Source organism: Berghia stephanieae, chromosome 2, assembly GCF_034508935.2.
Source record: "Berghia stephanieae isolate SIO BIC M18660-M18661 chromosome 2, UCSD_Bste_1.3, whole genome shotgun sequence".
Taxonomy (NCBI): Eukaryota; Metazoa; Mollusca; class Gastropoda; order Nudibranchia; family Aeolidiidae; genus Berghia; species Berghia stephanieae.
Genome location: NC_088361.1, coordinates 66,184,712 through 66,209,006, shown reverse-complemented (window position 1 = coordinate 66,209,006; position 24,295 = coordinate 66,184,712). Strand labels below are relative to the sequence as shown.

Below are 24,295 nucleotides of genomic sequence, written 5' to 3'. Positions count from 1 at the left end.
ACCGAACTCGATTATGGGCCTGATTTAACATTGCTGGAATGGACCACATTTTTTTTTCGTTGGTTTTAGAGTATGTGTTTCCATTACAACAATGAGACGATAACACTTTGGGTTATCATCGGTCCAGCAAGTAAGTACAAATCTGTGTTGATCAACGAATGATTTTGGAAGAAGGTAGCAACGTATTTAAATTTTTTGGTGCATGTTACAAATTTCTATGGTCTCTGATTTCTAGATATATTATTAGGATGCTTTGAATTAATGTTTTTTTTTTAAAAATTGAGACTGGAATATTGAAAGAAATTGGCTATGTCGATGTGATCTAAGTTATATAAAACTTGAAATCAAATAGCCCCCTGAAAGCATGATGGTGGGGAATTTACCTATGGATTAAGAGGTTCAAGCGAGAGAGCGAGAGAGCGAGAGAGAGAGAGAGAGAGAGAGAGAGAGAGAGAGAGAGAGAGAGAGAGAGAGAGAGAGAAATTTCGTTTATTGACGAAAAAGCTTCAATATTGTATTTTAGAAACATTTTTAAGAGGCAATACTAGCCAAATTGTGGGTGACGTCACTCTACACTCTACTGTTTGTCATTTGTTTTTTTTTGTTTTTTTTTCCAACCGGTCAGATTAGCAGTTCTCCCAATGTTTTATTTAACCAAGTTACTGCCGTGTTCTGGAAAATAAAACATGTATTTAAACTTTTGGCCAGAAAACTCGTCCTTCAAATTTATGTCCTTCGTTTTAAAAGACCCTCATCTTGGCAAAAAAAAAAAAAAAAAAAGAAAAGAAAAAGCTCTCAAGCCGCCTGGAACTTGGCGTTATCATTCCACACACTGTTTGTGTTTGTATTAATACTGATTGCTCTTAATTTGAGGCCAGAATAGGTTCTCTTTTGGACTGAGTCATAATAATATAGATAGTATCATTAATCTCATCACACCCAACGTCCTATACAATGACCTATCTTTTTCTTCTTCCTTTAAGTATTTATTACATTTCCCACAGCTGATGAAATATCTTTTATACACTCTCATTGTTATAGTAGTTTTATACTGTACCGCAGTCTATTGTCATTGTTACCTGTTTTTGTTTTGTTTTTAAGGGTTTTACGACGCTTGCAACACATTAAGGTCATATCAGCGCCAGTAAAAAGGAAGAAAATAGGATAGTTAAAAGTTCTAGAATTACAATTAAAGCATCCAAGAATAAGGCAGACAATGGGGAATTTGTTCAAATAGGTAACAGATGTAGATTCCAAGAGCACACTATCAGTGTGCTTAGTTTGAGATCAACTAAAAGTCTCATCCAGACACAAGCACAGGTCCCCATTAAGAGGAATACACTCAAATGTTTACAAATCGTATATAATACATAAACAAACATAATACAGTGCATAACAGAGAGATGATTTACAAGGAAAAAATATCATCTCCCAAAACTAACTATACATTTGACTGTTTCCCTGCCAGCCAGGGTATCCGGCCAGGGCCAGGACAAAACCAAGTAATGTCATTCCAAGACAAAGACAGAAAGCATGTTGGAAAACAGACACAGGGGGATAGAAGACACAGTAAGTACCTCCCTGTTCACTATGGGAGGTCATTATTACCTAAATCGAGTGAAAAGTTATTAGCTTAGAATACAACAACTCTTGGGCCATAGTATTTTTTCACCCACCCCTTCACTGCCAAAACTTGATATTGCTTGACATATATACATAATAAAACACCCATCCACACAGTAATCAATACGACATTATTATGAGGTACAATTATTTCACTATGGGAACGTTCTGGCATTGTGTCCTGAAATTGAACAAAAATGGATATGACATTTCATGGGATAATCGTTTCCTCCTAACGCCATTTATCACATTTTTGATTATTGTTTGCATATTTAATGTCACTCACAAATGTTTAAGTCTTAAACGCTCTCTTTTCCTCCGCATATTTACTCAGTTTGCATTCAACCAATTTGTTGCATTATTATCACCTTTTTGTTTAATCTTTTTAATGGATTTCACCTCCGGCAATCGAGCATGAATGATATCATAATTCCAGCTAAATTGTTAAATTTAGTTTGTCTTAAATAATGAAATTGGTCGAGATTAGAGAAATTGTCAACGTTTACAACTAATTTTCAAACTGAATTCAATACTCAGTACAGAAAACAAAACGTTTTTGTTTTACAAATTTGACCAAAATGGCTTTAATCCATTTATAAATAGAGTAAGATAACCAATGAGTCTTAAGTGAGACTTCTTTTTTAAGTCTTCTTGACAAGTCGGGGGAGGGGGGAGGGGGTGGGGGAGGAGTGTCATATAGATCGAACGATGAATAAAATAAAATTGTTTCAGGCCAATAGGAAAAAAAGTTGTTTTTTATTCTATTTACGACAGAATTGCCATGTTTGTCAACTCATTTCTTTGTTTTTGAGTCTAAAGTACTTCTTCCAACTGGGTTTTAAAAAGACAAACAAACTTTCTCCCACCTTCGCTTATTCTAGATATCTATTACTTTTGTTTTTCCTCTCTTTCTTTTTGTGCGTTTCATGACGTGATGACTGAATGACGTCAAAGCTCACCTTTATTATATTTAGATTCATGCTTCTACGACTATACACAAAAGCATGGCGACCTGCCATTGTTTCATTTCATAATAAATATTTAAAATCCAGCTTTATTCCAAATATCAATATCATAGCTATTAAGTATTTGTACAAGGCATAACTCCTTTTATTAAAACAAGACAAAACAAAACAAAAATAAACACGAAAAGATTGTACCTGAGCAACCAAACTATAATGGCTATCACGTGACAATGTAAATACGTGCCGTCCCCCCCCCCCCCCCCCCCCCCCGCCCCCTAAATCTTGAATCGAACAAACAACTTTCTCATTACGCTTCTCAAATATCAACCGGCTCTTCAGTCGGTCTGTATCGCCCCATGGACTTCAGTCACTTCAATTTTTGTTTCTATTCAAGGCAACGCAATTTCATTTCTAGGGTTTACTCAAGCAAACACTTTCCATAAGGTACTCGTTTATAATGTCTTTTTTCCTCCTCCGAAATCCACTGGAAAATGCAGCAAAACAGACACAGTTCAATTTGAGCTTCTACTTAGAGACAGACTGATTCTACAGGAAGTCTCTCCTTGTTTGAAACTTAAATATTCCTCGAGGCCAGAAGCTCTCAAGATATTTGGTACTCAGTTGTCTTCAATTATTTTTCATGCATGGTTTCTATTGTTTTTTAGTATTAAAACTTGTCGACGAGTGGATTAGCCGCCGGCCAATGGGATCCTTAAGTGCTACGGAACAGAAGGAGCAACGCACAAGACACGGATATCTGGGGATATATTTTTCATCCATGTTTTCGAAATTGTTAAATTAACTGCAGCAGTAGCTTGCTACCCTTTCTAATATAAGGAATTTGTTTTAGACCCAACTACTTACTACACACTCTCTGCTTGACGGACGAAGAATAGGGCCTAAGGAAGATTCTGAAATTCTGTACATTTGAATGTACTGTGATTTGGTCAACCATTTTTCACAACACAAGTCTGCTTTGCGTTATTTTTGCCATGAAAAAATTGAAGGAAGACGTTTACACACACTTACATACGCGCTTACACAAAAAAAAAACAAAAACAAAAAACAAAAACAAAACAACAACAACAAACAAATATAAAACAAAAACAAAACAACAAACACAAAACAAAACAAATCCATTCAGAATTGGAAGTAAAGACGTTTCATTCGTCTAAAAGTCCTTGACCTCCAATGTGAAATCGACTCCCTGGTGAAGTTATAACTCTCAAAGTCCTTTCTGACCACGAGTTTATGGAAATTCACCTTCATGTCCAAAATTTCCCCGAGAGCAACCCACCCCCACCCTCCACACATTCTCTTAATAATATAATATGGTGTCAAGTTTTCCCCCCTGTTTTGATATGTTTTGTTGCAGGCATAAACTGATTTTTATTCATGTTGCCTCACAGACAATGCGAATAGACAGCCGATTACCAGGGGATGCAAAAGGCTTAGATGCAGACACGCTTTTTCGTTTCTCTTTTAGATTTCTGTACTGTTTGCTAGAGGAAAATAGAATGGATAAAATATATTTTGCCTTTAAAAGATCCCCTGAAAATACATGTTTTCATACAGCGCATTGCCAGCTTTTATTCATGCTCAATGCGACACTACTTTTATTTTATTGCCCAAGAATGGTGAGGAATTTACATTCCACACAGGGCAAGTCATCTGATAATCCTTCTGTTTGTGATCAGAGTCTTGAGGCCCATGGACCCGGGGTTTATCTCGGTTTCTATGGCATAAAACGGACAATAGTAATACCTTGCAATCCTTCGAATAGAACGCTAGTCTATCGCAAAGTACCTCCCGCCAGATCTAACAGACCCAGTTACCCAAACACTGATTGATAAGAGGGTCAGAAAAAAATCTGGACTGCACCCAGGATCGATTTGTTTGTGCTCTTATACACATAAACTATATTTCTCAGCCTATTAGACGTTAATCCTGTTTTGTTTGATTATTTACTATTTACTCGGATGGATAGTATATGTAAATTCACTTATACCTATGGGTACCGGTTCAGAGCCCCACTGTTGGCTATTCGTGTTTGGCTATTCGTGTTTTATATAAGCAAGACATCTAGCTCTTTTTGCTTCACTTTGCGCGCTGCACTGCGGCTGACGACGGGTTGCTGCAATGCTTTTTTTCAGACAAATTTCCCGTAGGGATGAATAAAAGGAATCTTTGTTACCTTAATTATTTGTATTGTAAGGCAGACATTGACGGTGCCTTAAATGAAAATATCTAGAGACGAAAAGCAAACAAAGAAACAGACAAAACAAAAAGCAAAAACAAAACAAAACAAACAAACAAAAAACCCCAACAAGAACAACCCCCCTAACAAAAGTACGCCAATAAAAAAAAACAAAACAAAACAAAACAAAACACAAACAAAGAAGGAAACACAACAGAAAAAAAATCCAATAACAACACAAAAAAACCAAAACCCCCCCCCCCCCCCAAAAAAAAAAACAAAAACAAACAACAACAACATAATCATCCCCTACACATTTTACCTCTATTTCCGAATATACATAGATAATATAATATCTGATTCAATCAAAAAATTTAGAAGGTATTTATCTCTTCTTTTCTCAAATAAACAACAGGTTCGGCTGCGTCTCGCCCAAGCAATATCAAGGTGAAATAATTTTATTCAAACTAGAACGACCGGTGATAATATAAGTGATATACTATATAATAAGATGCCTTTAACACAAACATTCTTTAAAGGGATCCAGAATATCATATTTTACCTACAGCCTCAGAACGGCACTATGATGGGTTAGATTTATGCTAAATTAAAAGATATATATATATATATATATATATATATATATATATATATATATATATATGTATTAATACCGGATAGGGAGACTTTTGGTACCCCTATTAGTTCATTTTACAGTACTTTACCAATAGGGAGACCAAAATCCGGTCCCCCTATTGATTTGACCTCTAGCACATTCACTTTTCTATTTTTAGTTTAAGGTTGTCAACCCAACCGTCAAGGATATATAATTGTAAATCATAGTATTGAAGTTATTTGTTAAACACCACAGTAAGAAGAGTTATGCCTAAATTTTCACGTTGGTCAATAAGGTGACCGCCTGAAAAAAGTACAATAGGGGTACCAGTGTTTTCATCGATATATTTCAATAGTGAGGCAATATATCTTTCCGAAATTTTCTCTAAAATTCTAGAGCATTATATGGATTTTTATAGTAATGAAAACCTAATATAAAATTGTGTGAAAGTTGATGAACTGAGGAATGAACAAGATATACGAATTATAATCTATTTTTAGAAACAGATTTATCGAATCTTGGTCCGGATTCTTATCTTGGTGACAAGAGACAAGCAAACATAGTAACTCTTTTTTTCGTGAAACGTATGTTTAGTCAATTTCGCGCATAAAGAGGCACTCGGCACTCACTCACTCTGCAAGTCGGTAGTAGGTGGTTATCAGTTATCAGCTCGGCCTTTAGTTCTTAGTCAAACGCTTCATCAAACCCATTATTGAGTAGCATGTTGATGCCTGATGCCAGTTGAAGCCATCTCGACGTCGTGAAATGGAGCATCTTCTGTCATAGCAGTAGAATCGTCAGATGCCGCATTTAAATCCTCCATTCCAGGCGTTGCTGTTGCCATATCGATCTTCGAAATGATTTGGTCTAGACGTCAAGTTGACCCGTTCTATGTCTGAAGAGATTTTAAAGTGCAATACCTAACATTATAACTTGATCTACAAAAGAGTCTTTTTAAATGAACCGCTGTGTTTCTATATTTTTCAAGAACCAAGGATATCTGATAACCACTGACTACTGACTTACAAAGAGAGTGGCCGACGGACGTCCTCTCTATAGCCGCAAGTATTTTTTCGTCACTTGCTGAGTTCCAAACTAGACGTCTATGGCATCGTGGGGTAAATTGATGCTGGAGGCATCATTGAAGAGACACCGAGATAATTATAATGGTAAGTTATTGGCCATTCTTATTACATCACAGTTGATTTAAGATTTTCAATAGGGTAGACATCACACACCGATTGATGATTGTCACTTGTCAGTCAGTCATTTGGAAGTGGAGTCAGATAATTCGGGAACTTCTGTAGACTGTAGATTCACACTAGTGAGTAAGATCTGTCGTTTACTACTACTACTACTACTACTACCACTACTACTTTTAGTTTTAGCGCTATCCAACTCAACACTTCTCGTGTTTATTTTATTTTGGCAAAACTAGAATGGATTTTTGAAAAGAATATAAAATAATTTAAACTTAAACCTGTCTTTGCATCTTGCTTTATGCATACAGTATGCCATATCACAGCCATCACAAAATCATAGTTTAATGTTGAGAATATGCTATTTCTTTTGTAACTTCAGATCAGAGAGATTTGAGCTTTAAAAATCCTGAAAAATGTCTTGCTGTCAATCCAGACAACCCTTTTGATGTGATCTATGATGTTAATGGTAAGAATGTAATTTGATGAGGAAATGAATAACATTTAGGTACACATAGTTTGCTTTTTTTTTTTTTTTTTTTGAGTCATGATGTGTAATACTATTACAGTCCACTCCGGATAATTGCAACTCATTTAATCGCAACTTTCGGTTAATCACAATATTTCCTAAGCAATGGAAATAATTCTATATAAAAGTCACTGGTTAATTGCAACAAACTTCGGTTTTTTAAAAAGTGGTAAATTCAAGAAATCAAACAGTATATCATGATTAAATTTCATCATGGATGAAATCGTGACAGGTTGAAGAATCGAGAGTGAGCAGGATTTAATGCTACAGTAGTGTGTCACCACTCTGTTAGAGTCGAAAGAGGGCGGGGCTCTGCAGTATGGGTTTGTGACGTCATCGGTGGCCATTAAATAGAAGAGGGGTGGGGCTGGTCATAATCTTGACAACAGGTTATAAATGACAGTTATAAAGAGAGACTGAGCGATATCCTTTGTTTTAGGATTAACAACTGTGCATTGTGACCAATGAGTTTGGTGAGAGCTTATTGTCTCTCATTAAGGCTAATCTCTTTAACTCTGACAAATGTTGAATTGTTGAGAAAAAAGATTGAAACTTCTTCCAATCTGAATAAGATATCGGCTTGCTTCATAGCTGCTTTTGGTTGACAAATCTACACGGGGCTGCCATATGGTTTTTGTTTCAATCAAATTGCTCTATATGTGGTTGACTAAGAATATTATTTACTGGTTTGAGTTGACAATAAATGTGTAAAATGTTGAAATAGTGGACAGGAAACTGAATTTCGGTTAATCCCAACATTTTCGATGATCCCAAGGTATTGCGATTATCCTAAGTGGACTGTACCTGAATCTTGAACGAAAAACTATCATATGGATATGATTATAGACAGATTGGTTTCTGGAATTATATTTCCGTCCTCCCTTGCCAACTCTGACGTTCTTGAAATTTAAAAGAAAATAGCCAGAAGGTTTCGGACTTAATTTTCTTTTTTTTCCAAAGGACAATAGTCATAAGGTAAATAATTTTTTAAAAATCCTTTTACAGCATAAGATGGCATGATTTTATGTTTAAGAGTTTAGAGAAAAACTTGCACATGATAGTCTTCAGCTTTTTTTTGTTGTTTTTATTTTCTATATAGACTCCAACTCAGAGCCTGAAAGTGATGCAGAACAAAGTTCCATATCACATGATTCATTTGTGGTAAGTATGTACATTAAAATAAAATCATAACATTTGTATAGCGTTTATCCACAGTTGGCACCATGCTCAAAATGCTTCACATCACCATATTTTGTGGTGGACAAAACACATTTGCCACAAAAGATGAGACCTGCAGTCTGTTAGGCGCAATACAATATTTCAGGACAAGGACAACACTGTTTTACACCAGTGAGATCTCCTAGTTTTTTGTTGTTAAAAATTTTTCTTTGCAGTGGACTTCGCCAACAATAACACTATTTTAAACCTTCCTCGTTATATTTTGAAGTGATATTCATTGATGAGCCATTCACATTTGAAGTCGTTTGTTTTTTATTTGACAAAATGTGAAAATGATGCGTTTCCAGGAAAAATTAAAATAGCTTCTGTTGGGATTATACTTTTGATCTCGCATTTTGTCCAAATTCTCTTGCATCGTAATGTTTATCAACTTTTTTTGTTAACTATATTGCAGTTGCAAGGTTAGGAAGTTCATATTGTTGCAATGACAACCGTTTATATGTCCAGAATCGTAGTGATATAAAAAATTGTTTTGTAGTTGTTGGTCCTGGTGTAGGATTTAAAGAGTTGGTTAAAAACGGTTTACTGAAACCCTGGTTGGTGTATCTATATTTATCCAAGCACAGTTGAACATATTAAATACTTAGACAATATGTCTGCCTTTCTCAACTCTTTTTTATTATACTTGCATTATTAACCAGCTAATTGTTTAGTTGGATTATTAAACAATGGCTCTTCATGTTTATTGTCAACATGAATAAATTGATTGATCTGTCATCTTTTCCACAAAATATACAGGGTCCCGATTTTGTTGCTGACTCCGAGTCTGATTCCTCTACGTACTCTGTGAGGTACCCAATGCTGAGTACATCATTGTCTCTGGAACCTAGTGCTCATTCCCCAACTCAGTCAGAGCCTCATCCACAACTATCACAGACTGAACCTCGTTGCCAGTCTGGGACCCAGGTTCAACCCGAATGCTATACACTTGCAAACCAACGTGTTACGTGCAATGGTGAGTCATTTTTTTGTCATTCTTCTCCTTTGATATTTGTGGGATCAATTTTAATTTACCCATTCCTTTTAAAAGAAAACTTCCACCCCCTCCATGGTGCTGCATTTGTGTTATTGCATTTTTTTCTGTTTTGGCAGTGCTGCGTCGCAAAATACGCTACCATTTACATAACAAGCACAAATCCAAATTTGATAGGGTGGACATCTTAGAATCTGAAACCCCAATGTGTGAGTGATATCAGTGAAACCAGCCATAAAAATGTTCATGTTTATTTTATTGGGGGTTTTTTTGTCTGTAATAGACTTAAATTGCTTGTATTGTAAGTGTTAAAATGGTTTTTTTGTTACAACCCATCTATATATTAAAACTGTTTCTTTGTATTTCTATGATGCTTAAGGCTTTTTTTCACAGACCAGCTGGAAACTTAACGAGAATCAGAGTAGATAACATTTTTATTAATCTTGCAACCTAAACAGTATATGATGATTGGGAGCATTTAAAGAAAAGCACATTTTCTTTTTAATTTGTCGGTACTAAAATTATACTTTGATAATGTCTGCTGTGCTACAAACCCTTTTGACTTCCAGGTTCAATATTTTTCTTTATTCTAAAATTCTTGGGTGTCCTTTCAATGACAACTGAGATCATTAAAATTCAGCTCACAACATGATGTGTGTAGATTTGATGAAAACATATGTTCGAGTTGAGAAGCAGTGTTCACGAACTTGCTGATCGTTTTTACTAGCATTTATTTTCCTAACTTACCTGTGTCAATTAACAAAGGCAAGACTCAAATATTTTCTATCTGAACAGTGTGTTTGTTATTGAAATATTTCCGGCATATACATGTCATATTTCATTCCCACAAATATAAATCAGGATTAAGTTGTCTGGGCATCAGCATCGTTCAGGCAGTTGGGGGGAAGTCTTTAAGGAATTAATGAAGCCGATGCTCAACCGGTCTGGAGGACGTTTGATTGATGTCGGCTGTTTGTTCTGCCAGCCGGTGATGTTTTCTCACTCCCTCAATGACAAAGAAAGTCATTGTTATGACTATGAACTATAGTCTATTATTACTTTTGTTACTATATTAATTGTTACTTATTGCCGCTACTGTTATATTATTATTATTATTATTATTATTATTATTATTATTATTATTATTATTATTATTATTATTATTATTATGATATTGCCTTCATTGCATTCTATTACTATTATTGATATAATTAATTTCTGATTGTTGTAAATAATTTATGTGAATTGAATTTTGTCGATTGGCCAAGGGCCTACAATAAACTTAAATGAAATGTTAGTCTTTGGATAGGACTTGGGTCTATTCTTGATTGCTTTTCCGCATGGGTCGAGTGAAGCATTTGGAGTAAATTTTGTTGCTCAACGTAAAAAACATGACGCTTACCATTCCGCTGATACTGATCCCTCCAAGGGGTGGTTGGGGAAAAACCTAAAATTCTTTTGACATTCTGTCTGATTTTTCGCTGAAACAACAAAGGACAATCTATGTATTCAGATGAGACTTCAATGTGTTACTATTCCGATTTATGTTCATATTTTGATTATAATGAAGAGGGAACCCTGAACCCAGTGAAGTGGGTGGATTGATCTATTTATTTCTATTTCAAAACAAAAATATGGCGTCTTTTCACTGGATTTGTTATGTGGCAGAGGTCTCCACAAATCTAACATACCTCTTCCAAAGGAATAGATGGTAGAAAAGTATATAACAAGAAGGAATTATGACAGTTACTTGTCCAGGCCTTAAATATTTGGAATGCTATTCCTCTCTATCGCTGTCATGTAGCTGATGTGCATACGATCTGTCTATCGATTTATTTTCATAGTTCATAGCATGATGTGCTTTATTTTCTTCTTTTTTTTCCCAGAGAAATACAAAAAGCCAAGGAGACCCTGTCCATACTGTGGACAGTTGCAAACAAAACTCTCAAGGCATTTGATGAGGAAACACAAAGATGAGACAGAAGTTACAGAGGCCATGAAACAGCCTGTAAAGGAAAGGGATAGAACAATGGAGAATCTCAAGAAAAAGGGCATTTTTTATTCAAACACTAGAAACAATTCAATAGTTATGCGTGAGAGAGCACAAGGGTCACATGAAGTTGTTATGTGTGCTGGCTGTAAGGGGTTTTACTCTGGACGAAGGGTTTATGAACACAAAAAGAAATGTAGTACTGAGCATGCTCTGTGTACTGGGGTTGTAAAATTTTATCCCGTGGCTCCCAATGCAAGTAAAGAAATAAAGGAGAATATTCTTGACAAATTTCGGAATGATGAAGTGGGAAATTTGTGTCGATCAGACAAAGCTATAGTATTGTTAGGAACAAAATTGTGGAGTAAAAGTTCAAAGAAGGAGAGAAAAGTTATAATGAGTGATTTACGCATCTTAGGAAATTTGATTTTAAAAACTAGGAAGAGAACAAATCAACCTTCTTTCTCTGGAGAGGACGTGGTGAAGCGTTGTAACTTTAATGAAATATCGCAAACCATTTCTGAAATGACTTTGAAAGAGGATGGGACATTGAAAGCAGGCTTGAAGCTTTCAATTGGATTTATATTGAAAAAGTTAATTAATTTCTTAAAAGGGGAATATATAATGCAAAACAAAATGGAAGAATCCGCAGAGATAGATTTGTTCAAAGCTGTCCTGGATTATAATTGGGATAGTATTTTTTTTACAGCCAGAGTTCAATGTGAAGCAAAGAGAACAAATTTGAGAAAACCCAAAGAGATGCCATTAGAGAATGATATAAAGCTACGGCAATTTATTACTGAAGAGATGGTCCGTATTTGTGAGGATGATTATCAATTATTTGATTCACATATGTTTGTTAGGCTTCGCAATGTCATCGTAGCTAGGCTTACAATGTTTAATGCGAGGAGAGGCGGAGAACCCGCAAGGATGTTGTTAAAAGACTGGAATGATGCAGATTCAGGTGTATGGGTTGATCCCCAGCTTGTACAACATGTCACTGATCCTCTGGAAAAAGCGTTACTTGAGAAGTATAAGCTGGCCTATCAGTCTGGAAAGGGAAGCAAGATGTTGGTCCCTGTGTTGATACCCAATGACACAATTCAGCCTTTAAGGAAACTTGCACAGGAGCGTAAAGCTGTTGATATTTCAGACAACCCATTTCTTTTTCCAAATACAGGAATATCCAAAGATCATGTAAGTGGTTACATTGCCATCAAATATGTCACTTCCTTAGTAAAGGATTTAGAGAAACCCCAGTTGTTAATAGCTGATAAATTCAGGCACCGAGCTTCGACATTATTTGCCTTACTTGATGTCCCACAACACGAGAGAGATGTCTTCTATCGACATATGGGACACAGTGAATCAATCAATCAAAACATTTATCAGTGTCCACTTGCAATACGAGAAATAACAGAAGTTGGTCATTTTTTGGGTCAAATTGATAACTCAGCATCGGTCACTGGGGAAGGAAATTGTAACATTGAAACAAATGACTTTGTAGTGAATAGAGACTCAAATGCAAATTTTGGAACATCCATAGTAACAGCTGCAAATCAAGAAGAAATATTTGATGGTGAAGCAGGAGTGCCAAATCAGCTTACGTGTTCTTCAAAACAAACTGAACCCAAGAGGAATTCAAGCAAAAATCGGAGATACATGTCATGGTCAGATGAGGATACAGATAGAGTCAAGTCATATTTTAAAAACTTTGTCGAAGATGTTTCAGCACATGGTTCAAGGGGATCATTACCTAGAAAGTCTGAAATTATTCTGTTCTTAAAACACCACAGGGTATTTTCACAAAAAGGAATCCCTGAAGGTACACTAATTAGTTTGGTGAAGACAAAGATTTTTAATGAAAGAAATAAATATAGAAGGGAAAGAGCGTTTCAATCGGTGTAATGACAATCATGAATTTGATTTGTATTACATTCATTGTATTGTATAGTGTTATTGACATATTTTGGGGGTTTACAAAAACGTTTTATCTTTATATAGTACAATCTGTTCATCATTGCAATATCCTTTTTTATATTATATGAACATTCATTTGCTCAGCTTGAGAGACAAATGCTTTGTAGAACCATAGCTGTCAACCGTTCTGTTAAAAACGGATTTGTTCCGTATTTGACTTCCTGAGTCAGTAAGTGCTTATTTTTAGTTCAAAATCCGTATTTTGTAATTTTTGACTAATTTGTGGTAAAAAAGCCATGTGAGCCTAATGAATTATTATTATTGATCCATTATTATTACTATTACTACTACTACTATTGTTGTTATTATTATTATCATTATTATTGGTGTCCAGTGAGAGCATAATCTCCATTTGTGTAGCTCTTTAATTTGAATTATGCCTCTATCATAAATGATTTTCAACAATTAAAAAAGTTCCATTCGTTTATATGACGCCTGTATTTTACTCAAACCTTTCATAATGTATTGGAGATTTGCATAGGATATGGATGTTAGCCTCGATATACTTTGAATATTCTAAGACAGTATTGATACTTTCACTATTTGTTACAAATATTATTTTAATTAAGAATAAAATTAAATCCACCTTTTTGATTGGAAGGTATTCAATAAGAAAATCAATTGCTTATATTGATTAAAGATGACAATGATTATTTCCCTTTATTAATTTATGAAATATATAAATTTAATCCCTTTAAAAACATCTTCATCTGATTTTAATTTTTTTTTTTTCAAGCAAGCTTTTGTAACGGTTTAGGTTCAAGAAAAATAAGTATACTCCATTTTTAGGTGTGTTTATCTTGTCAAAGTAAAGAAGTAGGAATTCTCTAATATTTAGAGGTGCATTTTACTATAACTACTATTATAGTATACTACTTACAGACCATTATGTTGCATGAAAGAAAACATATATGCAATCGTCTACTTTTTATCTGAACTCACCTAATTTTTACCCCAAAACGCCCTCTCAAGTGATGTACCAGGTTGGTAGTTATGCATTTCTAACCATCTTAAGTTATTTCATTTATTTTACAATTGTGCTTCTTGTGTATTGGTCCTTATCAAAGTTGAGGCAGTTGAATTCTTTCTTTATATTGTCCGTTCTGAATTTTGATCTCATTGTGGAAAGCTCCCATAGCGGGCAGGGAGGTACACACTGTGTCTTCTATCCCCTTATATCTGTTTTCCAACATGCTTTCAGTCTTTGTCTTGGAATGAGATTACTTGTTTTTTTCCTGGCCCTCGCCGGAGTCCTAGCTGGGAGGGAAGCAGTCAAATGCATATTTATTGTTTTGGGAGATGATATTTTTTTCCTTGTAAATCATCTCTCTGTTATGTATTATTACTATATTTGTTATTTTTTAATGTATAATGTAAGCATTTGAGTGTGTTCCTCTTTGTTGGATTTTGTTCTTGTGTCCGGATAAGACTTATAGGTGATCTCAAACTAAGTACATTGGTGATACGCTCTTGGAATCTACATCTGATCCCTATTTGTTCCCAGTTCCCCTATGTCTTACTTTCTCTTGGATGCTTCAACTGTAATTCTAGAACTTTTTACTATCCAATTTTCTTCCTTTTTACTGGCGCTGATATAACCTAAATGTGTTGCAAGCGCCGTAAAACCCTTAAAAACAAAACAACAATCATTGTGGAAAGTGTCATTTTAACGATTCAAATGTGCTGGTACTAAACCCGATAATTGAGCAACATTTGGACTAGCCTCTGTCATCTCAAACTTGTTAGTGTTAGTAATAGTAATTAAAAAGGCTGACTTTTATATGTTGCGATTCGATGAAGGGGGGGGGGGGGGGGGCTTCGGCACACATCGTCCCTCATCCCGGGCCAAATGAGCGTTCCTTATTTTATTTTTGAAAAGTTGGCAGCTATGTAGAACTATCTGAAAGAATCAGATATGGCAGAATAAAAAGTCTTTCTACTAACCCTAACTTAATTGGCCAATGTAGCTTTATGTTCAGCATTTTCTAGATACCTAATGTAAAATTTCACTATTCTTTTTATGATAATTTTAAGAGTTGCAATCTTTAGAGGCGACTGTCAAGAAATGACACCTCTGTGCATTTAATTTCATTCTTTCTTTATCCCCTCATCCTTAATCAGAATAATAATAATTAATAATGAAAAAAAATGCAGCAACGACAGCTTAGAACGGCATAAAGTGCTTAAGAATTATTTTTTTTTGCATTAAACTTTATTCAAACGATTTTCAACACTTTTGCTTCACAGTTTATGCTTTTTAACAAATGCAATTAAGCAACTTACCAGCAACAACATATTGGTTTGTTATCATTTGAGGGTTTTATCAGTAAAACTGTTTCTATCCTTTTATGTTGCACTGTACACATAGCAAACTTCATGCTTTTATTTGGTGACCAAAGACTTATGTGATACAGTGGATGAATGTTTGTGATGGCTTTTGGAACTGAAATAAACCTGCAATATGATTTGTAGACTTCTATCGTTATGTATCATTTTTCGGTCAAATGTAAATGTAATTTTACACGAGCTTGATGTATCATAAAACCCACAATGAGCTCAACGTGCAGCTGGTAGTACATTTATATGGACACGAACAGAACAACGTTGTTACAATTCAGTAACGTACTCCAATTAACACAAGTGAGACTGTAAATGAGACTTTTACAATGACTCTGCATCGCCACAAATATAGATTCGAACCCTGGCAACTCGGGCGTCAGACGAACTGTCTACCACGAAACCAAAGCAAGCATTGTGCAAGTTAAAGTGAATGAGATGTTGATTGAAGCCGTTCATTGTGTCCATCAGATCTGCTGTCCTATCCATCCAACTCCATTCACTGGGTGGGGTTCCCGACTTCCCATAATGGGCAGGGACGTACTCGTTGCGTCTTCTATCCCCCTATGTCTGTTTTCCAACTTGTTTTCTGTCTTTGTCTCGGGATGGGATTACTTGGTTTTGTCCAGGACCTGGCTGGGAGGGAAACAGTCAAATGTATAGTTCGAGTTTTGGGAGATTATATTTTTCCCTTGTAAATCATCTGTCTGTTATGCTCTTTATTGTTTTGTTTACATATTATTTATGCTTTGTAAACATTTGAGTGTATCCCTCTTTGTTGGGACCTGTGCTTGTGTCTGAATGAGACGTTTAGGTGATCTCAAACTAAGTACTTTGATAGTGGGCTCTTGGAATCTACTGTTTCCTATTTGAAACAAATCCCCTTTGCCTTACTTTTTCTTGGGTGCTCTAATTGTAGTTCCAGAACTTTTTACTATCCCATTTTCTTCCTTTTTACTGGCGCTGATATGACCTTAATGTGTTGCAAGCGCCGTAAAACCCTTAAAAACAAAACAAAACAAACCAAGTCCATTCAGTGGTATACAACAACAACAAATAAACTCCTCTGCCTGGTCCCTTCTATCTCTGATCTTAACCTGGGTCGTCAGGTTTCTAAAGGGGTCGGGGACTGCAAAAACAATGGCGCACGGAGCAACTGGGAATATTTTTTGCCGTGTTTGAGTCCCAGGTTATTTCCCTGAGCGCCCCTTCTGAGGGATGGACCTTCCCAGGAGTTAGTAAATGCGTTGCTCGGCCACTTCACTCTACGCACACTGGGACTGGGATAAGCTTCGACACTATGGCCATGAAGCTCTTAATCTTAAGGACTTACTTTATTTTAGACAATTTGGTGGTAGCTCACTTGAAAATGCACTCTTAGGTATACACAATATAAACATATACTGGGCTCCCTAAAAGGGTTTTTTTAATGTGGTCTCCCTAAAAACATGTTTTTACCAAATGTCTCCTTAAAGCTACAGAAACACTTAGTAAAACATTAGGGGGACCGAGTAATTTTCTATATACCATTGTGATCATCAAGCATCAGAATTGTGTTCATAAATCATTGTAGGGAATCAAACTATACTCATTTGAACAAAGATTGAACAGTTTAATCAATTTGAACAAGACATATGCTTGGTCCTCCAATTGGTGCATTTCACAGTGGTCACCTTAATAGTGGATTGATACTTATATATATATATATATATATATATATATATATATATATATATAGCTTGGTTATATTTGGGTTAATATTTCGGTTACATTTTTCTGCTATACTGAGGTGGATGAATATCATTTCTAGAAGTGACAAAAATAATTTTTCGTATTTCTGGTATTTTTATCCATAAAATACCACTGTAGCATCTGTATCACCCCGAAACAATACCGTTTTTTTTGTACGATGGGTCATATAGAGAGTATTATTTTTTCCTCATTATCATAATTATTACCTATAGGACTAAACATTTAAAAAAAGAAAAGATCAAAATTTGAAAGTAGAAAAGCACTTAGGAAAAGTTTGACCAAAGTCGACGTGCACACGTTTGCAGGTCTGATAACCTAACGCGAATTATGGGCTTCATTTAACATTGTTGTAATGGAAAATATTTTGCGATAGTTTGAGTGTATTTTCATTACAACAATGAGACCATAACAATTTGGGTTATTGGAACTGCAAATAAGTATACGTCGGCCAAAGTCCTTTCTTTAGAATTAGATATGCAAGTGATAAATAAGTGATAGATAAGACCGATTGATCTAGAATAATTATATGAAAATATTATTATCATCTTTATCAATTTTTCAAAGATAAAGTTGTCTGAATCTGGAGGAAAGACAGACAACGTCTCAATGCCTCTATATACAAATTGTGGCAACAAGAAAATCCTTTATTTTGAAGCAAATCTTTGCACGTGACTATTCTGATGATATAGATTTAGATAAAATCTGTCATGAAGTAATATTATTTCTCATCAACTTTGCTGTGACGTACAAATAACGCTGATCATGTAAGAAAAATAAAATTGTCTAAATCTGACAAATTTGGCCTAAAATCCTTTATTTTTAACGACACATAAGCACGTGACAAAGCGTTCATAGTCATGGTTGTTTAAGCAGTTGACTGCTTTACTCTGGAAAACTAGTGTTAAAAAATTTGGCCAGAAAACTCGTCCTTCAAATATCCGTCGACTTGAACGGCCCTCATCTTGGCAAAAACTCTCAAACTTGGGACTTCGCGAGGTTCCAGGTTTGAGAAGTTTTTGTCAAGATGATGGTTTATTTAAATCGATCGATATTTGAAGGAGATGTTTCTGGCCAAATTTTTAGATACATATCTTTTCCATAGTACGGCAGTTAACAGGTAAAAGATGAGTTGCGACTGATTTAAATCATGTTAGATTATAGATTCTTTTTCACTGCTTTTTTAAATGTTGAAGATCTTGGGGTTTTTTTTCTCTCCAAAACTTTGCATGTTATTACTAGTTTTACCGTTGCATGCTGTAGGCAACCTCAATCTCTAAACACCGTGGCCTTTGCATGTTTGCAGTTGTGATAGTGTTTATTTTGCTCAACCCACGCGTTGTTGTACTATGAAAAAAACAAACAAAAACACGCTTTTACAAGTCTGGCCAGAAAACTCGTTCTTCATATAGATTCTGTGCGCATGGTTAAGACACTCACAACATTGCCATCAGGAAATATAACGGGCTAACAAACAAAACTATGTGTAGCCTTGAATTTTATAGTCTCGTTAATACAGTTTAGTGAGAATTACTCATAAAAATGGATGGCAAAAACAATAACAAAGACCGGAGTGACGTCAACTTCTTTATATCTATATCGTTCGATTAAAAAATAACGAGATTTTGTATAGCGATTTTTTATCCACTAAACGTTCATCAAAGGGGATCCCAAACCAACAGCAAATCTTTACATGTAGGATGACACATGACGCCTGTTAGGCGACATCACACTTTTCCGGACTGAGACAACGCTGTTAACGGCCCGGTACTCATTTTACACCTGAGTATGGTGAGAAAGTGTGAGTAAAGATCTTTTCCAAGGACTCAACTGTGCGCTGCCCATAGTGGCCAGTGTCAATCATTTCACTAGAACACATAGCCGAACATTATGACCCTCATCTTTTCAAAAACTCTTCCAAGTCTATGACTTTAAGTCAATTTAATCGAACTTTATTTAAAGAACGAATTTGTTTGCCAAAGCTTTTAAAAATGTGTTTTTTCTCAGTACGACAGTCGCAGTGGTCGATAAAATGGATGTATAAAGGCTTGAACAAATAGTCATGATTTGCCATTCTCAACAGGTCTTGGTGCTGCCTGGGGCGCCACATTAAGAAGATTGGTTTCTACTAAAACCATATTCTTTTATTGGTGTTTTTGCCTGTTTTTTGTAGGATGCGGTATTTTTTGTTGTTTGATATAATTCTATCACCCTTTTATCGATCTTACTTCCCGATTATAACAACCTCTTTCTTCTTTGTTTCTATTAGAATGCGGATCAAATTTTAAAAAAAAAATCTGAGCGATTAATAATGTGGTACGCAAAATAAATATGTATGGTGCTAGATATGTTTCATTCAATTCTGTCATTTTTGCATTCTTAAATTTTCAAAGTAATGAGAATAAGGTATTCTAAAACGACTTTTTATCAGAAATCGGTTACGTATTGACCTTGTGGAAAGGCCTCGTTCTTTCATCTCTTTGGTCAATCTAATCCAGGATATCGGTCAAAATCGTATATTGTCAATATCATCATCAAGTGCCAGGCCTGTTGCAGACATCGGCGATCATGTCCCTCCAACCATATCTGTCCTCAGATCTTCTCAATAGCTCGATTCCTGTTCCTCCTCCACCAATCCATACGTTCAGATTGTCAAATTATTCTATCCCCTGTCTCCCTATTCTTTTCTTCCCTTATATTGTCAATATAATATTATCTGATTCACGAAATGAACTTGATAGGAAAAATTAAATTTGTAGTTTAAAGTGTAAAAGTTGAATTTCTGTGGACTCAATTAAGCGCGTCCGTTATGAATAAAGCTTACAAATCAATTCTAAACTTTGAGGTTTATTCCGACATACTACGGTTTTGAGACGATTGGTCTCATATAATACGAGATAGGATGTAATATATATTGTGTTATATAAAAACAGAGAATGGTAACCCATTGACTTAGGGTTAATATCTCAACCATGGAATTGGGGGCTTGCGATTCGAATGAGGTAAAGACATTTGGATATCAAATTAACAATGGATGTTGTTTATATAACTTTGAAAAATTGTATCTATGCATGAAAGTTTTACAGAGCTTTTAAAGGTTTTTTTTTAAAAAAGCCTATTAGTTCTTAAACGATACGTTACGACGACACGGCTCCTGAGAGACCATAGTTTTAAAGGTTCTGTCCATCCAGTGTTATCGTAGAACGCAGGTGCCCCCTTTTAAGAAGAGTGAAATGTTTTTAAATTAGGATAGAAAAAATTCAAATCTATTTTTAAACCAAGAAATTGTTTGTAAATTGGATTTCAGAATGTACCTAAGATTATAAAATTTAATCATTTGTATAAATACTCATTTTCTTATTCAAACCAGTACGGGTTGCCCTCAAGGAAAGTTTAACCTCCGTAGCGTAGCGTTAATTTGACGTTGATATCTTGAGAACTCGTCTATACTGGGCATTCCCTGAAGAAATATAGAAAAGCCACCAATGTATGATGCCAACAGGAATTATCCATGTTGTCAAAACGAGCAAATTGGAGGTTAATTTTCTTGCCCAAAGTTAAAAATATAGAAAGTTACTGAAGAGAAACTTGAACCCGGGACCTCCCGGTTCCCAATGCACTGCTTTAACCACACGGCCACTTTGCTCCCAATTTTATTTTTCAGGCTAAGCATAAAGCAATGGATACGATTCCGATTAGTTGCGACTTTTGATTGGACGATGATTAATACTCGCGAGGTCTCAGGTTTGAGAGGTTTTGCTAAGCTGAGCGTCATTAAATCGATCGATATTTGAAGGACGAGTTAGTTTTCTGGCCATATTTCTAAATACGTGTTTTTCCAAAATTACGACAGTTAACTGGGTAATCTAATCAAGTATTGCACACAACTTAATCCAATGTCTTGTGCTAGTGACATGTCGCTGAAATCAATGGAACATCACGATCATATTGCAATTTACACAAGGAAAAACTCTTTAATTTCATAAATACATCGCTTTAATTCATTTTCAAAACAATATAAAAGCATTTCTGTTTGGAAAGTTACTCCATTATGATAATAATAATATGATTGTTTGGGTAGGTGAGTAAGGGATTTCAATTCTTTTTCTGTTAAATTAAAATCGACCCATTTTAAAAATTCAAAACAATATACGGCATGTTACTCATTGAAGACAAGATTCAGTTTTGAGGCAGAGGGAATGTAACACTTTTATTGGATTATATTTCAGAAGTCTGGATTTTGATACACCAAGAAAGTTTTGCCGAAACTATCTATCTATAGACCGGTCTACGGTTGATTCAAAAAAATATGAACACTTCATGGGTATTGCAATCCGGCGCTTTCATTTTAGTCTTGACATGTATTTTTAATGATGTCCATTTGATACAATGTTCCAATTGATTAAATCGGCCTATTATTTGAAAAGGGTACATTATCCATTTAAAGACGGGATGTGGATTCAAGCTAACCTGACATCCCAAACCTGCAATGATTGAAGAAACAGCTATATGACTCGGGCTTCAGTGACGTCGAATATTCCAGCAGTCGTAAATCATACCAGATAAATAACAGATAAGAAAAAAAAAATGACGTGAAAAAACTCTAATATCTCCATTAGTGAGCAATTTTGGAAAGAAGTAGATCAATTAAAAAAAAAGTCTTAAATCCATATCATGAAAGGTTATAAACATTATCTCAAAGTGAATTGGCTTGGGGTTTATAAATGAGCATAAAATTATAACGATAGGTTTCATAAAATATACATTATATTCTTGATTAAGCTTATTATGTATACTTTCTTTTTATTTATAAAAATTACAGTTAATATACTATATTATACTGTTACTCGTTGTCTCATAACCGAATTATTTAGGTATGATTGCTGTAAATTGACAATTTAGCCAGGACTATAAGACTTGGGGGGTATATTTTATCGGGGAGGTTTAATATTGTATTTAACAGTGAAACAAAAATAAAAGCAGATCAAGGTTTCATATTTAAAATCATTTTAACTTTTATTTGTTTATTTTCTTTTTCTTTGTTGTTTGTTTTTGTTGCGGTTCATTTTGACATATTACCGCAATGACATAAAATATAAATACCAACGTGGAATGCAAGTTGGAATCTTTGTTTTATATTAACTTATCGTAACTCGTATTATTAACATGTTTAGTGATAAAAACAGAATCTCAAGACACGAAATACGTTTTTTTTGTAATGTTTGTTTTGTGAAGGAATATTTAAAAAAAATCTTACTTGGGTGTTTGACATTTTCTTATGAAAACACACTTGAAAAAATATTAGATAGAGAGAGAAAGAGGGAGGGAGAGAGAGAGAGAGAGAGAGAGAGAGAGAGAGAGAGAGAGAGAGAGAGAGAGAGAGAGAGAAGAGAGAGAGAGAGAGCGGGGGGGGGGGGGGGGGGAAGATTATGACGGCGAGGGAGAATAGAAGTTTTATTATGTTTATGTATACTCTAGGTTTAGATAGACAGGTAGGTAGATGGATAGCTAGATCAGAAGATTATATATATATATATATATATATATATATATATATATATATATGAGAGAGAGAGAGAGAGAGAGAGAGAGAGAGAGAGAGAGAGAGAGAGAGAAAGCGAGAGATAGACGGAGAGAGAGAAAGAATATATATATATATATATATATATATAAAGGAATGAAAGAGAGAAGTAGGAGAGAGAAGGATAGCGATATGACGTCAATGATTAATATTATAATAAATAGCCATACAATAATATATTCGTCATGTCGGCCTCCTACCTGAAAATTAAAGTTTTTATTTTGAATCAAATAAATCGAAACAGCGATTGAGAGGTCAAGCGAAACTGGTTTACCATTTTATTGACTGATGATAATCATAATAATATACACTTTAGCCAATTAACTGCGGTACTCTGGAAAAACACGTTTTTAACAATTTTGGCCAGAAAACTCATCCTTCAAATATAGGTCGATTTAAATGGCTCTCATCACGACAAAAACTCTTAAACCTTGGTCCTAGCGAAGTCCCAGGTTTGAGAGTTTTTGTCAATATGAGGGTTATTTAAATCGAACGATATTTGAAGGACGAGTCTTCTGGCCAAATATTTGAATACGTCTTTTTCCAGAGTACGGTAGTTAACTGGTTACCGGCAATGTATATGTTTTCAACTTGAGATACCTACTTATCTTAGCAAAAAAAAAAAAAAACACACAAAAAAAAAAACAAACAAAAAAACAAAAAAAAAAAACAACAACAACAAAAAAAAAAAAAAAAAAAACAAAAAGAAGAATAAACAAAAAGAAAAAAAACCCCCCAAAACCACCCATTAAAACACAAACAAACAAACAAACAAAAAATTTAAATGGCTTGTTTTTAGCTTGTTATAACCTGGCACTGGCAAAATGTATGTTTTTCATTTGGGATCTAACGTTAGAATAGAAAATAAATCAGATGACAAAGATTTTGTTCATGGCCCTTATTAGATGGTTATACGGAACTGAAATTATTTATCACGTTTTCGTAAATCAAAAAAGCAATAAGAAAAAAATTATCATAATGTCCATTCAGGATCAATAAAGTATATCTTATCTTATCTTATCTTATCTTATCTTAGCATTGATAAACTATTCTGCCGTACTCTGGAAAAACATGTGTTTAACAATTTGGCCAGAAAGTTCATTATTTGAAGGACGAATTTTCTGGCCAAATTTTCAAATACGGTTTATTTTTTCCGAGTCCGGCAGTATTATGTAAATAAGTCATGGATTCAATTGCCTGTACCCGAGCACCGGTCGTGGTGTGTGCATCCACCAATTAATTTGACAAGATCGTTACAACAACGTCCAGCGACTTCATCCTTTGAATTAAGAAGAATTATCGTTTTCTTTATCGTGC

At 34.9% G+C, this 24,295-nt stretch overlaps 2 protein-coding genes across 2 annotated transcripts in view; both read left to right on the top strand.

Annotated features, from left to right (window-relative positions):
• The window catches only part of LOC144965364 (lachesin-like), a 237,110-nt gene that overhangs the window by 66,254 nt on the left and 146,561 nt on the right, over positions 1–24,295 (top strand). The gene's annotated exons all lie outside the window — the stretch shown is intronic.
• On the top strand, positions 5,990–15,782 carry LOC144965363 (uncharacterized). The gene is made up of 5 exons (XM_078900617.1): positions 5,990–6,570; positions 6,983–7,069; positions 8,229–8,290; positions 9,107–9,323; positions 11,228–15,782. The coding sequence occupies exons 1-5, from the start codon at positions 6,507–6,509 to the stop codon at positions 13,237–13,239; spliced, it is 2,442 nt and encodes an 813-aa protein (XP_078756743.1). The 5' UTR covers positions 5,990–6,506; the 3' UTR covers positions 13,240–15,782.

Bases quoted from the DNA above. Each gene is read 5' to 3' on its own strand.
- LOC144965363 (XM_078900617.1), top strand. From the start codon at position 6,507: ATGGCATCGTGGGGTAAATTGATGCTGGAGGCATCATTGAAGAGACAC. The intron at 6,571-6,982 runs GTAAGTTATTGG...TTGTAACTTCAG, and splicing joins ACACCGAGATAATTATAATG to ATCAGAGAGATTTGAGCTTT. The intron at 8,291-9,106 runs GTAAGTATGTAC...CAAAATATACAG, and splicing joins TATCACATGATTCATTTGTG to GGTCCCGATTTTGTTGCTGA.